General features: G+C 54.5%; 1 protein-coding gene across 2 annotated transcripts; it reads left to right on the forward strand.

Moving 5' to 3' along the window:
* Positions 1-4,058: 4,058 nt before the first annotated feature.
* On the forward strand, positions 4,059-16,962 carry LOC121273157 (C-type lectin domain family 4 member E-like). 2 transcript variants are annotated; one of them, XM_041180125.1, is made up of 8 exons: positions 4,059-4,191; positions 4,694-4,765; positions 5,569-5,649; positions 7,562-7,678; positions 9,471-9,590; positions 12,700-12,842; positions 14,663-14,769; positions 16,248-16,962. In XM_041180125.1, exons 1-8 carry the CDS (start codon positions 4,125-4,127, stop codon positions 16,420-16,422), a joined length of 882 nt encoding a protein of 293 aa, XP_041036059.1. In that variant the 5' UTR covers positions 4,059-4,124; the 3' UTR covers positions 16,423-16,962. The 2 variants fall into 2 exon arrangements, with proteins under 2 accessions (XP_041036059.1, XP_041036060.1); XM_041180126.1 differs by lacking the exon at positions 5,569-5,649 and having other exon boundaries at positions 4,063-4,191.
* The last annotated feature ends 853 nt before the right edge of the window (positions 16,963-17,815 follow it).

Genomic DNA, 17,815 nt, shown 5'->3' on the forward strand with positions numbered 1-17,815 from the left:
GTGCAGCACTCACTCAGCACTGACCCTCCGACAGTGCAGCACTCCCTCAGCACTGACCCTCCGACAGTGCGGCACCCCCTCAGCACTGACCCTCCGACAGTGCGGCTCTCCCTCAGTACTGACCCTCCGACAGTGCGGCTCTCCCTCAGCACTGACCCTCCGACAGTGCGGCACTTCCTCAGCACTGACCCTCCAACAGTGCGGCACTCCCTCAGCACTGATCCTCCGACAGTGCGGCATTCCCTCATACCTGACCCTCCGACAGGGCGGCTCTCCCTCAGTACTGACTCTCCGAAAGTGCAGAACTCCCTCAGCACTGACCCTCCAACAGTGCGGCTCTCCCTCAGTACCGACCCTACCACAGTGCGGCGCTCCCTCAGCACTGACCCTCCGACAGTGCGGCTCTCCCTCAGCACTGACCCTCCGATAGTGCTGCTCTCCCTCAGTACTGACCCTCTGACAGTGCAGCACTCCCTCAGTACTGGCCCTCCGACAGTGCGGCACTTCCTCAGTACTGACCCTCTGACAGTGCGGCTCTCCCTCAGCACTGACCCTCCAACAGTGCGGCTCTCCCTCAGTAGTGACCCTCCGACAGTGCGGCACTCCCTCAGTACTGACCCTCCGACAGTGCGGCACTCCCTCAGCACTGACCCTCCGACAGTGCAGCTCTCCCTCAGTAGTGACCCTCCGACAGTGCGGCTCTCCCGCAGCACTGACCCTCCGACAGTGCGGCTCTCCCTCAGTATTGACCCTCCGACAGTGCGGCACTCCCTCAGCACTGACCCTCTGACAGTGCGGCAATGCCTCAGTACTGACCCTCTGACAGTGCGGCACTCCCTCAGCACTGACCCTCTGACAGTGCGGCACTCCCTCAGCACTGACCCTCTGACAGTGCGGCTCTCCCTCAGTACTGACCCTCCGACAGTGCGGCGCTCCCTCAGCACTGACCCTCCGACAGTGCGGCTCTCCCTCAGCCCTGACCCTCTGACAGTGCGGCACTCCCTCAGTACTGACCCTCCCACAGTGCGGCTCTCCCTCAGTACTGACCCTCCGACAGTGTGGCACTCTCTCAGTACTGACCCTCTGACAGTGCGGTACTCCCTCAGTACTGACCCTCTAACAGTGCGGCACTCCCTCAGCACTGACCCTCTGACAGTGCGGCACTCCCTCAGCACTGACCCTCTGACAGTGCGGCTCTCCCTCAGTACTGACCCTCCGACAGTGCGGCTCTCCCTCAGCACTGACCCTCTGACAGTGCGGCACTCCCTCAGTACTGACCCTCCCACAGTGTGGCTCTCCCTCAGTACTGACCCTCCGACAGTGTGGCACTCCCTCAGTACTGACCCTCTGACAGTGCGGTACTCCCTCAGTACTGACCCTCTGACAGTGCAGCACTCCCTCAGCACTGACCCTCCGACAGTGCGGCTCTCCCTCAGCACTGACCGTCCGACAGTGCGGCACTCCCTCAGTACTGACCCTCCGACAGTGCGGCTCTCCCTCAGTACTGACCCTCCAACAGCGCGGCACTTCCTCAGCACTGACCCTCCGACAGTGTGGCTCTCCCTCAGTACTGACCCTCCGACAGTGCGGCTCTCCCTCAGTACTGACCCTCCGACAGTGCGGCTCTCCCTCAGTACTGACCCTCCGACAGTGCGGCTCTCCCTCAGCACTGACCCTCCGACAGTGCGGCACTCCCACAGCACTGACCCTCTGACAGTGCAGCTCTCCCTCAAGACTGACCCTCCGACAGTGCGGCAATCCCTCAGCACTGACCCTCTGACAGTGCGGCACTCCCTCAGCACTGACCCTCTGACAGTCCGGCTCTCCCTCAGTACTGACCCTCCCACAGTGCGGCACTCCCTCAGCACTGACCCTCTGACAGTGCAGCACTCCCTCAGTACTGACCCTCCGAAAGTGCGGCTCTCCCTCAGTACTGACCGTCCGAAATTGCAGCACTCCCTCAGCACTGACCCTCCGACAGTGCGGCTCTCCCTCAGCACTGACCCTCCGACAGTGCAGCACTCCCTCAGTACTGACCCTCTGACAGTGCGGCGCTCCCTCAGCACTGACCCTCCGACAGTGCGGCACTCCCTCAGTACTGACCCTCCGACAGTGCGGCACTCCCTCAGTACTGACCCTCCGACAGTGCGGCACTCCCTCAGCACTGACCCTCCGACAGTGCGGCTCTCCCTCAGCACTGACCCTCCGACAGTGCAGCTCACCCTCAGTACTGACCCTCCAACAGTGCGGCGCTCCCTCAGTACTGACCCTCCGACAGTCCGGCACTCCCTCATTACTGACCCTCCGACAGTGCAGAGCGACAGAGAGTGAAATGAGGAGAGAGATTGAGAGAGAGAGATGGTGAGAGAGATTGAGAGAGAAAGAGACAGAGAGAGATTGAGAGAGAGAGACAGAGAGAGAGATGGTGAGAGAGATTGTGAGAGAGGGAGACAGAGAGATGATGAGACAGATTGAGAGGGAGAGAAAGAGAGAGATGGTAAGAGAGATTGAGAGAGAGGGAGACAGAGAGAGAAATGGTGAGAGAGATTGAGAGAGAGGGAGACAGAGAGACAGATGGTGACAGATTCAGAGAGAGGGTGACAGAGGGAGAGATGGTGAGAGAGATTGAGAGAGAGGGAGACAGAGAGAGAGATGGTGCGAGAGATTGAGAGAGAGGGAGATAGAGAGAGAGATGGTGAGAGAGATTGAGAGAGGAAGACAGACAGAGAGATGGTGAGAGAGTTTGAGAGAGAGGGAGACAGAGAGAGAGATGGTGAGACAGATTGAGAGGGAGAGAAAGAGAGAAATGGTAAGAGAGATTGAGAGAGAGGGAGACAGAGAGAGAGATGGTGAGAGAGATTGAGAGAGAGAGACACAGAGAGAGATTGTGAGAGAAATTGAGAGAGAGGGTCACAGAGAGAGAGAGATGGTGAGAGAGATTGAGAGAGAGAGATTGAGAGAGAGATGGTGAGAGTCATTGAGAGATAGGGAGACAGAGAGAGAAATGGTGAGAGAGGTTGAGAGAGAGGGAGAGAGAGACAGAGAGATGATGAGAGAGATTGAGAGAGAGGGTGACAGAGAGAGAGAGATGGTGAGAGAGATTGAGAGAGAGGGAGACAGAGAGAGAGATGGTGAGAGAGATTGAGAGAGAGAGAGAGACAGCGAGAAAGATGTTGAGAGAGATTGAGCTAAGATGGAGACAGAGAGAGAGATGGTGAGAGGGATTGAGAGAGAGGGAGACAGAGAGAGAGATGGTGGGAGGGAGAGAGAGAGAGAGACAGCGAGAGATGTTGAGAGAGATTGAGCTAAGATGGAGACAGAGAGAGAGATGGTGAGAGGGATTGAGAGAGAGGGAGACAGAGAGAGATGGTGAGAGAGATTGAGAGAGAGGGAGACAGAGAGAGAGAGATGGTGAGAGAGATTGAGAGAGAGGGAGACAGAGAGAGAGAGATGGTGAGAGAGATTGAAAGAGAGGGAGACAGAGAGAGAGAGACGGTGAGAGAGATTGAGAGAGAGGGAGACAGAGAGAGAGATGGTGAGAGAGATTGAGAGAGAGGGAGACAGAGAGAGAGATGGTGAGGGAGATTGAGAGAGAGAGAGAGACAGCGAGAGAGATGTTGAGAGAGATTAAGCTAAGAGGGAGACAGAGAGAGAGATGGTGAGAGGGATTGAGAGAGAGGGAGACAGAGAGAGAGATGGTGAGAGATATTGAGAGAGAGAGAGAAAGAGAGAGAGATGGTGAGATAGATTGAGAGAGAGAGACAGAGAGAGAGATGGTGAGAGAGATTGAGAGAGAGGGAGACAGAGAGTGAGATGGTGAGAGAGATTGAGAGAGAGGGAGACAGAGAGAGAGATGGTGAGAAAGATTGAGAGAGAGAGGGAGACAGAGAGAGATGGTGAGAGAGATTGAGAGAGAGGGACTGCTGCCCCTGGAGTCAGTACAACCAGCCTCTCATTCTGATCTCAGGGGAAGTGTCATTGTGAAATGGAACCAAGAGGCAGAAGCAGTTTTGAGGAAGTTTACACCCTGAAATTGAGTGTGAGGAAAGACTGAGACACATCTGAGAGAGAGAGAGAAGCAGACAGGACAGGAACGGAGGAGAGAGACCCCTCGGACACAAACCATGGAGCAGGACAGCGACTACATGAAAATGAGAAACATCAAAAACAACACAACAGCTCCCAGTGAACGTAGGTGAAACTCTTCAATAGAGAGAGAGAGAGTGAGAGAGTGGGGGACAGCAAGAGGGACTGAGGGAGAGGGCAAGTGAGACAGACAGAGTGCGAGAGGGAGGGCGAGAGAGAGACAGAGAGAGAGAGATAGAGAAAGAGTAAGATCGAGGTGGGTAAGGGAGAGACAGAGAATGTGAAAGATAAAGAGTGAGAATGAGGCACAGGGAGACAGGAAATGTGAGACATACAGAGAGAGCAAGAGAGAGAAAAAAAGTGAGATGTAGACTGAAGGAGAGAGACTAGGAGAGATAAAAAGACAGAGACCAAGAGAGAAAAGGAGCAAAAGGGGATAGAGAAACGTCCTGGGAGTGTTTGATGGGGTCGGTGTAGAGGGAGGTTTACTCTGTATCTAACCCCGTGCTGTACCTGTCCTGGGAGAGTTTGATGGGGACGGTGTAGAGGGATCTTTACTCTGTATCTAACTCTCATCCATTGTATAGTTTCTGTTTCTGTTTTCCAGACGATCTGGAGATCTCGTACTCGGAGCTGAATCTTCCTCCTGCCTCTGGGACATCCCAGGTCCGGACAGCAGGTCAGTTACGGATATCGTAAGTCAGTTGTAAGATACTGATTTGTGTCAAACCTGCGGCATTTTATTCGTTTCTCAATTGCATTGAACATGATGCATTAGGTTGACCTTGATTCTTTCATTTGCGTCTTAAGTTAGACCTGAGTCAATAGCTTACCTGTTTCATCTCCTCTCTGCTTGTTACAGCTTAGTTACGTATCTGTTAGACCTTCGTTACGTGTCTGCTAATCTCTGTTTAGAAACTGAATACCCTCCGACTGTGAGATCTGAGCGACACGTCTCTTCCCTGACACTCTCATCTCAGTTACGTGTTGGTTACATCACGGTTAAGCATGAGTCCTGTCCTCGTTGTACTTCGGTAGTGTGTCATTTGCACCTTGGTTGCATGTGCGTTAAGACTCAATTACACGTCGCTTGCATGTCCATCGCACATTCCTTGTATCTTAGCTGCGTTTCTGTTGGGCCTCAGCCACGTGATGAATGCACCGTAGCTACGTGCCTGCTGTTCTTCGGTTTCCATGCCTGATCATTATGTGTTTCACATGTTGTAGGGGTGAGTAAAGTCTTTGCTAAGTGGCAGCTGTGTGTCTACTGCCTGGAGCTGGTAAAGCAAGCATTTGAGATGCACCTGGTTACGTTCTAGTTAGGTCTTAAAGTGCTCCAGAGCTGAGTGTCATGTCGGTGTGCGTGTTGTTGGTCTGTCGTTGGCCTCTGCTTCCCATCTACATCACACGTACTGACCAAACTGTCCTCACATTCTTCATCCCTTCTCACTCCCTCTCTCCGTCTCTCTCTGAATCTCGTAGGTGAACAGGAACCAAGTTACGCCCAAGTCAACTTCACTCCGCAGAGTCCGCACCAAGGCCCAGAGGTGACCCCGGGCAAAGGTCAGTCATCCTGGGAGTGTGGGGTCAGAGGTCACCATGGTACAGGGCAGTAGAGGGGAAGGACGTAATGAAGGGTGAGGGGATTCACCTCCCTATCTCTGTAACCTCCTCCAGCCCAAACAACCCTCCCTATCTCTGTAACCTCCTCCAGCCCAAACAACCCTCCCTATCTCTGTAACCTCCTCCAGCCCCTACACCCCTCCCTATCTCTGTAACCTCCTCCAGCCCCTACACCCCTCCATATCTCTGTAACCTCCTCCAGCCCCTACAACCCTCCCTATCTCTGTAACTTCCTCCAGCCCCTACACCCCTCCATATCTCTGTAACCTCCTCCAGCCCCTACACCCCTCCCTATCTCTGTAACTTCCTCCAGCCCCTACACCCCTCCATATCTCTGTAACCTCCTCCAGCCCCTACAACCCTCGCTATCTCTGTAACCTCCTCCAGCCCCTACACCCCTCCCTATCTCTGTAACCTCCTCCAGCCCCTACACCCCTCCATATCTCTGTAACCTCCTCCAGCCCCTACAACCCTCGCTATCTCTGTAACTTCCTCCAGCCCCTACACCCCTCCATATCTCTGTAACCTCCTCCAGCCCCTACAACCCTCGCTATCTCTGTAACCTCCTCCAGCCCCTACAACCTTCGCTATCTCTGTAACCTCCTCCAGCCCCTACAACCCTCGCTATCTCTGTAACCTCCTCCAGCCCCTACTCCCCCTCCCTATCTCTGTAACATCCTCCAGCCCCTACACCCTCCCAATCCTTGTAACCTCATTCAGCCCCTACACCACTCCCTATCTCTGTAACCTCCTCCAGCCCGTACACCCCTCCCTATCTCTGTAACCTCCTCCAGCCCCCACACACATCCATATCTCTGTGACCTCCTACAGTCCCTACAACCCTTCCTATCGCTGTAACCTCCTCCAGCCCGTATAACTCTCTCTATCGCTGTAACCTCCTCCAGCCCCTACATCCCTCCCTATCCATGTAACCTCTTCCAGCCCCTACAACCTTACCTAACTCTGTAACATCCTCCATCCCCAACAACCCTCCATATCTCTGTAACCATCTCCAGAGCCTACACCCCTCCCTATTTCTGTAACCTCCTCCAGCCCCTACAACTCTCTCTATCTCTGTAACTTCCTCCAGCCCCCTAAACCCTCCCTAAGTCTGAAACCGCCTCCAGCCCCTACACCACTCCCTATCCCTGTAACCTCCTCTAGCCCCTACACCCCTCCCTACCTCTGTGACCTCCTCCAGCCCCTAAACCATTCCCTATCTCTGTAACCTCCTCCAGCCCCTACAACCCTCCCTATCTCTGTAACCTCCTCCAGCCCCTACACCCCTCTCTATCTCTGTAACCTCCTCCATCCCAACAACCCTCGCTATCTCTGTAACCTCCTCCAGCCCTTACACTCCTCCCCATCTCTGTAACCTCCTCCAGCCCCTACAACCATCCCTATCTCTGTAACCTCCTCCAGTCCCTACACCCCTCCTTATCTCTGTAACCTCCTCCAGGCCCTATACCCCTCCATATCTCTGTAACCTCCTCCAGCCCCAACACCCCTCCCTATCTCTGTAACCTCCTCCAGCGCCTACACCCCTCCCTATCTCGGTAACCTCCTCCAGCCCCTACACTCCTGCCTATCTCTGTAACCTCCTCCAGCGCCTACACCCCTCCCTATCTCTGTAACCTCCTCCAGCCCCTACACTCCTGCCTATCTCTGTAAATTCCTCCAGCACTCTTTGATAACCCTCCTGTACCATGCGCTGGGATGTGAAATCAGGGATATAAACGAGTAACGTGGTTGTTGTTTCTCTCGATAAGGGAGGTAGATACGTCACCATTGTCTGTTCTGTGCAGTTACACAGGCTGCTCAACATGGGTCAATCTTTACTTCTCTATTCCAGGTGAAACTGGACAGGAAACAGCTGGAAGAAGCTCAAAAAAATCCAGATGTCTCAGCGTGGTTGGTCTGACGGTCTTAATGTGCGGCCTCGCAATTATTACAGGTCTCACAGTCCACGGTACGGGGAGGAACATCTCAAAGTAACAGCCTGATACACACCACACCCCTCACTGTAACACTGATATAACCCACACCCCTCACTGTAACACTCTGATACAACCCACACTCCTCACTGTAACACTGATATATCCCACACCCCTCAGTGTAACAATCTGATATATCCCACACCCCTCACTATAACACTCTGATATATCCCACACCCCTCACTGTAACAATCTGATATATCCCACACCCCTCACTGTAACACTCTGATATATCCCACACCCCTCACTGTAACACACTGATATATCCCACACCCCTCACTGTAACCCTCTGATATATCCCACACCCCTCACTGTAACACTCTGATATATCCCACACCCCTCACTGTAACACTCTGATATATTCCACACCCCTCACTGTAACCCTCTGATATATCCCACACCCCTCACTGTAACACTCTGATATATCCCACACCCCTCACTGTAACAGTCTGATATATCCCACACACCTCACTGTAACACTCTGACATATCCCACACCCCTCACTGTAACACCCTGATCTCTCCCACTACCCTCACTGCAACTCTCTGATATATCCCACACCCCTCACTGTAACACTCTGATATACCCCACACCCCTCACTGTAACACTCTAATATATCCCACACCCCTCACTGTAACACCCTGATACAACCCACACCCCTCACTGTAACACCCTGATATATCCCACACCCCTCACTGTAACACTGATATATCCCACACCCCTCACTGTAACTCCCTGATATATCCCACACCCCTCGCTGTAACACTGATATATCCCAGACCCCTCGCTGTAACACTCTGATATATCCCACACCCCTCACTGTAACACTCTGATATATCCAATAACCTCACTGTAACACTCTGATACATCCCAAACCCCTCACTGTCACAGTCTGATATATCCCAAACCCCTCACTGTAACACCCTGATATATCCCACACCCCTCACTGTAACACTCTGATATATCCGACACCCCTCACTGTAACACTCTGATATATCCCACACCCCTCACTGTAACACATTAATGTATCCCACACCCCTCACTGTAACACTCTGATATATCCCACACTGTTCAATGTAACACTCTGTTATATCCCACACACCTCACTGTAACACTCTGATATATCCCTCACCCGTCACGGTAACACTCTGATATATCCCACACCTCTCACTGTAACACTCTGATATATCCCACACCCCTCACTGGAACACTCTGATATACCCCACACCCCTCACTTTAACAATCTGATATACCCCACACCCCTCACTGTAACATTCTGATATATCCCACACCCCTCATTGTAACACACTGATATATCCCACACCACTCACTGTAACACTCTGATATATCCCACACCCCTCACTGTAACAGTCTGATATATCCCACACCCCTCACTGTAACACTCTGATATATCCCACACCCCTCACTGTAACACTCTGATATATCACACACCCCTCACTGTAACACTCTGATATATCCCACACCCCTCACTGTAACACTCTGATAAATCCCACACCCCTCACTGTAACACTCTGATATATCCCACACCCCTCGCTGTAACACTCTGATATATCCCACACCCCTCACTGTAACACTCTGATAAATCCCACACCCCTCACTGTAACACTCTGATATATCCCAGTTCCATCACAGTGTGTACAGTCTGAGCCACATTATAGACATGATGGGCCAAATGGCCTCCTTCTGTGTGTTTCAGACCCTGTGGTTCTGTGACCCTGTGGTTCTGTGACCCTGTGATTCTCTCAGTCCTACAGATGGACAAGGACATGACGGGGCTGAACGGAAAGATCCGGAATATGTCCGAGACCCTTGAACAGATGCTCAGGGACCGAAGATCATTCTGCACCGTCTTCCAAAACTGCTCGGGTGAGTTGGTGTTGACGGCCGCTACCCCCTCCCCCACTCTCCCATCCACCCACGCTCTGTCCCGGTGGGATCGCCCCCACCCCCTAAATCCCCACCCCCACCCCTGTCTCCCCACCCCCCACCCCTGTCTCCCCACCCCCACCCCCTAATCCCCACCCCCACCCCTGTCTCCCACCCCCACCCCCTGTCTCCCCACACCCACCCCCTAAATCCCCACCCCCACCCCTGTCTCCCCACCCCCACCCCCTGTCTCCCCACACCCACCCCCTAAATCCCCACCCCCACCCCTGTCTCCCCACCTCCACCCCCAACCCCACCCCCACCGCCAACCCCACCCCCACCCCCACCCCCTGTCTCCCCACACCCACCCCCTAAATCCCCACCCCCACCCCTGTCTCCCCGCCACCACCCCCACCCCCTGTCTCCCACCCCCACCCCCTAAATCCCACCCCCACCCCTGTCTCCCCACCCCCACCCACTGTCTCCCCACACCCACCCCTGTCTCCACACACCCACCCCCCACCCCCTGTCTCCCCACCCCCACCCCCTGTCTCCCCGCCCCCACCCACTGTCTCCCCACACCCACCCCTGTCTCCACACACCCACCCCCACCCCCTGTCTCCCCACCCCCACCCCCTGTCTCCCCGCCCCCACCCACTGTCTCCCCACACCCACCCCTGTCTCCCCACACCCACCCCCTAAATCCCCACCCCCACCCCAGTCTCCCCGCCCCCACCCCCTGTCTCCCCACCCCCACCCCCTAAATCCCCACCCCCACCCCTGTCTCCCCACCCCCACCCCCACCCCCTGTCTCCCCACACCCACCCCCTGTCTCCGCACCCCCACCCCTGTCTCCCCACACCCACCCCCGTCTCCCCACACCCACCCCCTGTCTCCGCACCCCCACCCCTGTCTCCCCACACCCACCCCCGTCTCCCCACACCCACCCCCTAAATCCCCACCCCCACCCCCTGTCTCCCAACATCCACCCCCTAAATCCCCACCCCCACCCCTGTCTCCCCGCCCCCACCCCCTGTCTCCCCACACCCACCCCCTGTCTCCCCACCCCCACCCCCCACCCCGTGTCTCCCCACACCCACCCCCTAAATACCCACCCCCACCCCTGTCTCCCTGCCCCCACCCCCTGTCTCCCCACCCCCACCCCCTAAATCCCCACCCCCACCCCCTGTCTCCCAACACCCACCCCCTAAATCCCCACCCCCACCCCTGTCTCCCCACACCCACCCCCTAAATCCCCACCCCCACCCCTGTCTCCCTGCCCCCACCCCCTGTCTCCCCACACCCACCCCCTAAATTCCCACCCCCACCCCTGTCTCCCCACCCCCACCCCCTAAATCCCCACCCCCACCCCTGTCTCCCCACCCCCACCCCCTGTCTCCCCACCCCCACCCCCTGTCTCCCCGCCCCCACCCCCTGTCTCCCCACCCACACTCCCTGTCTCCCCGCCCACACTCCCTGTCTCCCCCACCCACACTCCCTGTCTCCCCGCCCACACTCCCTGTCTCCCCACCCGCAACCCCTGTCTCCCCACCCCTGCCTCCCCACCCCCACCCCCACCCCCTGTCTCTCCGCCCCCACCCCCTGCCTCCCCATACCCACCCCCCTGTCTCCCCACACCCACCCCTGTCTCCCCACCCCACCCCCACCCCCACCCCAGTCTCCCCACCTCTTGTCTCCCCGCCTGCACAGTCTGTCTCCCCACACCCACCCCCACCCCCACCCCCTGTCTCCCCACCCCCACCCCCTGTCTCCCCAACCCCACTCCCACCCCCACCCCCTGTCTCCCCACCTCTTGTCTCCCCGCCTTCACCCTCTGTCTCCCCACCCCCACCCCCAGTCTCCCCACCCCTGTCTCCCCACCCCCAACCCCTGTCTCCCACCCCTGTCTCCTCACCCCCACCCCCTCTCTCCTTACCCCAACCCCTGTCTCCCCACACCCACCTCCACCCCCTGTCTCCCCACCCCTGTCTCCCACCCTCACCCCTGTCTCCCCAATCCCAACCCCTGTCTCCCCACCCCCACCCCTACCTCCTGTCTCCCCACCCCCACCCACTGACTCCCCACCATCACCCCCTGTCTCCCCACCACCACCCCCTGTCCCCCCACCCCCACCCCTGTCTCCCCACACCCACCCCCACCCCCACCCCCTGTCCCCCCACCCCCACCCCTGTCTCCCCACACCCACCCCCACCCCCTGTCTCCCCACCCCCTGTCCCCCCACCCCCACCCCTGTCTCCCCACACCCACCCCCACCCCCTGTCTCCCCACCCCCTGTCTCCCCACCCCCACCCCCACCCGCTGTCTCCCCACCCCCACACCCACCCCCACCCCCTGTCTCCCCGCCCTCAACCCCTGTCTGCCCACCCTCATCACCTGTTTCCCCGCCCCCACCCCATCTTCCCGCCCCCACCCCATCTCCCCACCCCCACCCCCTGTCTCCCCGCCCCCACCCCCTGTCTCCTTGACCCCACCCCCTGACTCCCCACCCCCACCCCCACCCCCAACCCCACCTCCTGTCTCCCCACCCCTGTCGCCCTACCCCCACCCCCACCCCCAACCCCAACTCCTGTCTCCCCAACCCCCGTCTCTCCCCACACCCACCCCCTGTCTCCCCGCCCCCACCCTCCCCATCCATCCGTCAAGGCCTCAATCTCCAAGCAGGGGAAGGTACAGAGCAGATCCAATAGAATGGTGTAAAATACTCCAGAGGGGCTGAATGGCCTCCTCCAGTTCCTGTGTACATGCTCGAGAGGGGCTGAATAGCCACCTCCTGTTCCTGTGTAACAGGCTCGAGAGAGGCTGAATGGCCTCCTCATGTTCCTGTGTAACAAGCTCAAGAGAGGCTGAATGGCCTCCTTATGTTCCTGTGTAACAGGCTCAAGAGGGGCTGAATGGCCTCCTCCTGTTCCTGTGTAACAGTCTCGAGAGGGGCTGAATGGCCTCCTCCTGTTCCTGTGTAACAGGATCGAGAGGGGCTGAATGGCCTCCTCCTGTTCCTGTGTAACAGGATCGAGAGGGGTTGAATGGTCTCCTCCGGTTCCTAATGTTTCGATGTATTTCTCTGAATTAAGTCTTTATAATTCTGCAGAGTCTCTCTGTCCGAGCGGCTGGGAAGATCATAATCAACATTGTTATAGATTCTCAACGGATACAGTAAACTGGGACTCGGCAAAACAACAATGTGAATCCGAAAATTCACACCTCATCATCATAAATACAGAACAGGAACAGGTGAGAATGAGAGACGCATCAGTCAGAGTGAGATAGAGAGAGAATATCACTCAACACCGTCCCCATCAAACACTCCCAGGACAGGTACAGCACGGGGTTAGATACAGAGTAAAGCTCCTTCTACACTGTCCCCATCAAACACTCCCAGGACAGGTACAGCACGGGGTTAGATACAGAGTAAATCTCCCTCTACACCGTCCCCATCAAACACTCCCAGGACAGGTACAGCACGGGGTTAGATACAGAGTAAATCTCCTTCTACACTGTCCCCATCAAACACTCCCAGGACAGGTACAGCACGGGGTTAGATACAGAGTAAATCTCCCTCTACACTGTCCCCATCAAACACTCCCAGGACAGGTACAGCACGGGGTTAGATACAGAGTAAATCTCCCTCTACACTGTCCCGATCAAACACTCCCAGGACAGGTTCAGCACGGGGTTAGATACAGAGTAAATCTCCCTCTACACCGTCCCCATCAAACACTCACAGGACAGGTACAGCACGGGGTTAGATACAGAGTAAATCTCCCTCTACACCGTCCCCATCAAACACTCCCAGGTCAGGTACAGTACGGGGTTAGATACAGAGTAAATCTCCCTCTACACTGTCTCCATCAAACTCTCCCAGGACAGGTACAGCACGGGGTTAGATACAGAGTAAATCTCCCTCTGCACTGTCCCCATCAAACACTCTCAGGACAGGTACAGCACGGGGTTAGATACAGAGTAAATCTCCCTCTACACCGTCCCCATCAAACACTCCCAGGACAGGTACAGCACGGGGTTAGATACAGAGTAAATCTCCCTCTACACCGTCCCCATCAAACACTCCCAGGACAGGTACAGCACGGGGTTAGATACAGAGTAAATCTCCCTCTACACCGTCCCCATCAAACACTCCCAGGACAGGTACAGCACGAGGTTAGATACAGAGTAAATCTCCCTCTACACCGTCCACATCAAACACTCCCAGGACAGGTACAGCACGGGGTTAGATACAGAGTAAAGCTCCCTCTACACTGTCCACATCAAACACTCCCAGGACAGGTACAGCACGGGGTTAGATACAGAGTAAATCTCCCTCTACACCGCCCCCATCAAACACTCCCAGGACAGGTACAGCACGGGGTTAGATACAGAGTAAATCTCCCTCTACACTGTCCCCATCAAACACTCCCAGGACAGGTACAGCACGGGGTTAGATACAGAGTAAAACTCCCTCTACACTACATGGATGAGGGTTTCAGCAGTCGATGAGCTGAGACCGGGGTGCTACTGGGCGATGAGTTGGGAAGAGGCCGTCTTGGTGATGATGTGGATATGAGGTGGGAATCCCATCTCCAGGTTAAACACGACCCCAGGGTTGTGAACAGTGTGGGTCAGACTCAGAGAGTTCCCAGGATGGAGTCGGTAACTCGGGAATGGAGTTTGGAACAGAGACGGAAAACAACAGCTTCAGGCTTCCCGATATTTAATCAGAGGGAATGAGGGAGAATTTCCTGAGAAAGGGTTTGGGGCAAATTGGGTATCAGTTGTGTGTGTGTGTGAGTGTGTGAGTGTGTGAGTGTGAGTGTGTGTGTGTGTGTGTGTGTGTGTGTGTGAGAGTGTGAGTGTGAGTGTGAGTGTGAGTGTGAGTGTGAGTGTGAGTGTGAGTGTGAGTGTGAGTGTGTGTGTGTGTGAGTGTGAGTGTGTGTGTGTGTGTGAGTGTGAGTGTGAGTGTGTGTGTGTGTGTAGGAGAGAGTGTGTGTGAGTGTGTGTTTGTGTGAGTTAAGACAGTCATACTAACTGATCACATTCTATCATTGAATCTGCTGCAGAATTTCATAAAGAAATTTCTCGAGAACAATCCTTGGGGTTATTGGATCGGACTAACAGATGGAGAGAGTGAAGGAAACTGGAAATGGGTGGATGGGACCCCAGTGAGGTGAGTCCCAGCGTCGCATGGAGAGAAAGATCAGGACATGGGGATTAGATTAGGATTGATACAGGGCTATGGAGAGAGAGTGGGACAGTGGGATTAGTTTGGGGATTGATACAGGGCTATGGGGAGAGAGTGGGACAGTGGGATTAGTTTGGGGATTGATACAGGGCTATGTGGAGAGTGTGGGGTGGTGGGATTAGTTTGGAGATTGATACAGGGCTATGGGGAGAGTGTGGGGTGGTGGGATTAGTTTGGGGATTGATACAGGGCTATGGGGAGAGAGTGGGACAGTGGGATTAGTTTGGGGATTGATACAGGGCTATGGGGAGAGTGTGGGGTGGTGGGATTAGTTTGGGGATTGATACAGGGCTATGGGGAGAGTGTGGGGTGGTGGGATTAGTTTGGGGATTGATACAGGGCTATGGGGAGAGTGTGGGATGGTGGGATTAGTTTGGGGATTGATACAGGGCTATGGGGAGAGTGTGTGGTGGTGGGATTAGTTTGGAGATTGATACAGGGCTATGGGGAGAGAGTGGGACAGTGGGATTAGTTTGGGGATTGATACAGGGCTATGGGGAGAGAGTGGGACAGTGGGATTAGTTTGGGATTGATACAGGACTATGGGGAGAGAGTGGGAGATTGGGATTAGTTGGGGATTGATACAGGGCTATGGGGAGAGAGCGGGACAGTGGGATTTGTTTGTGGATTTATAGAGGGCTATGGGGAGAGAGTTGGGCAGTGGGATTAGTTTGGGTTTGATACAGGGCTATGGGGAGAGAGTGGGACAGTGGGATTAGTTTGGGATTCATACAGGGCTATGGGGACAGAGCGGGAGAGTGGAATTAGTTGGGGATTGATACAGGGCTATGGGGAGAGAGTGGGACAGTGGGATTAGTTTGGGGTTTGATACAGGGCTATGTGGAGAGAGCAGGACAGTGGGATTAGTTTGGGGATTGATACAGGGCTATGGGCAGATAGGGGACAGTGGGATTAGTTTGGGATTGATACAGGGCTATGGGCAGATAGGGGACAGAGGGATTAGTTTGGGATTGATACAGGGCTATGGGGAGAGAGCGGGGTGGTGGGATTAGTTTGGAGATTGATACAGGGCTTTGGGGAGAGAGTGGGACACTGGGATTAGTTTGGGATTTGTACAGGGCTATGGGGAGAGAGTGGGGCAGTGGGATTAGTTTGGGATTGTTACAGGGCTATGGGGATAGAGTGGGACAGTGGGATTAGTTTGGGGATTGATAGACGGCTATGGGCTGAGAGTGGGACAGTGGGATTAGTTTGGGATTTGTACAGGGCTATGGGGAGAGAGTGGGGCAGTGGGATTAGTTTGGGGATTGATACAGGGCTATGGGGAGAGAGTGGGACAGTGGGATTAGTTTGGGATTTGTACAGGGCTGTAGGAATCTTGTTGATTCTGTGCAGGAATGTGACGGATTTTTATCAGTATTTTTTATTTCCCCATTTCCCAGTTTTACTCAGTGGGATCAGGGTGAACCGAATAATTGGAATGATAATGAAAACTGCGCCATTATCAGAGCCAGCGGATGGAATGATTACAGTTGTTCTGATCAGTTCCGTTTCATCTGTGAGAAAAGGGCACTGACCTGCGTCGAGGCAGCTGATATTGAGAAATATTGTTCCTGAAGAGAGACTGGGACACAGAACGAGAATGTCAGGATTGTCCAAAGATCCCCAGCCCCTACTCCCTTCCCCACAATCCCCAACTGCTCGAGGCCATGTCCGAAAGGTGAAAGTTCATCTGTTCCCCTTTTCTCCCAGGTTGAGCCTCCTGCAGCGCCATTACTGGTGGGAAGTAGGAATGACAGCGTGACTGTTGACATTGCAAAACCCCATTCTAAATCCAGGCAGGAATCCGGCGACATGTAACAGGACAGAAGTCCTGCATTTCTCTAGCAACTTTAACTAATTCAGATGATCCCCAACCTGCTTTTGCGCCAATGAAGCAACTCCTTACAATGTTTTCATAGTTGTCACGTCAGAAACGAGGCATTCAACTTGCGTGCAATAAGCTCTCACTGGACTCGGGATTAAACTCGGTCACATCAGAAATACCCTTTGGACTTTTTCTTCTCGGCCTCTGTAAATCATGTGAACTCATTTCAATCTCCACGGTTCTTGTACTGTTACTATCCATAGTTGTAAAAGTTTCCATTTTCTATCCTTCATTAGTGTCTGTGCATTTGTGTACGTGTGTGTGTATGTGTGTGTATGTGTCTATACGTCTATGTGTGTGTGTGTGAGTGTGTGTGTATGTGTGCACTTTATGCGAATGCTCCTTGCGTTAAGGCACAAAGCCTTAAGGCTTGTCTTTTTAACATTACTTGTCCCGTTCACACTATTTTTCACTGAGGCCCTGTTTGATTCAGGCCCTTGATTTCTCTGACTATCACGTTTCTCATTTCGCTTTCTGTCTCTTGTTCTTGTCTGATTCCCCTTTCTCTGGCTCCTCGCATAGGTTCCCATCCCCCTGCCATTTTAGTTTAAATTCTCCCCAACCACTCTAGCAAATGTTCCCCAAAGGACATCAGTCCCAGTCCTGCCCAGATGTAACCCGTCCGGTTTGTGCTGGTCCCACCTCCCCCAGAACCAGTCCCAATGCCCCAGGAATCTGAAACCCTTCCCTTCACACCATCTCTTCAGACACGTATTCATCTGATATATCCTGCTATCTCTACACTGACTGGCACGTAGCACTGGTAGTAATACTGAGATCACTACCTTTGAGGTCCTACTTTTTAAACTTACTCCCTAACTCCCTATATTCTGCTTTTAGGATCTCATCCCTTTTTTCACCGATGTCGCTTGTACCAATGTGCACCACGACCACTGGCTGTTCACCCTCCCCCTTCAGAATGTCCTCCAGCCACTCTGAGACATCCTTGACCCTAGCACCAGGGAGGCAACGTACCATCCTGGAGTCTCGTTTGCAGCCACAGGAACACCTCTCTATCCCCCTTACAACTGAATCCCCTATAACTGTTGCATTCCCACACATTTCACTCCTCCCCTGTGCAGC

Source organism: Carcharodon carcharias, chromosome 40, assembly GCF_017639515.1.
Source record: "Carcharodon carcharias isolate sCarCar2 chromosome 40, sCarCar2.pri, whole genome shotgun sequence".
Classification (NCBI taxonomy): Eukaryota; Metazoa; Chordata; class Chondrichthyes; order Lamniformes; family Lamnidae; genus Carcharodon; species Carcharodon carcharias.

Bases quoted from the DNA above. Each gene is read 5' to 3' on its own strand.
- LOC121273157 (XM_041180125.1), top strand. From the start codon at position 4,125: ATGGAGCAGGACAGCGACTACATGAAAATGAGAAACATCAAAAACAAC. The intron at 4,766-5,568 runs GTCAGTTACGGA...TGAATCTCGTAG, and splicing joins ATCCCAGGTCCGGACAGCAG to GTGAACAGGAACCAAGTTAC. The intron at 7,679-9,470 runs GTACGGGGAGGA...TGATTCTCTCAG, and splicing joins TACAGGTCTCACAGTCCACG to TCCTACAGATGGACAAGGAC.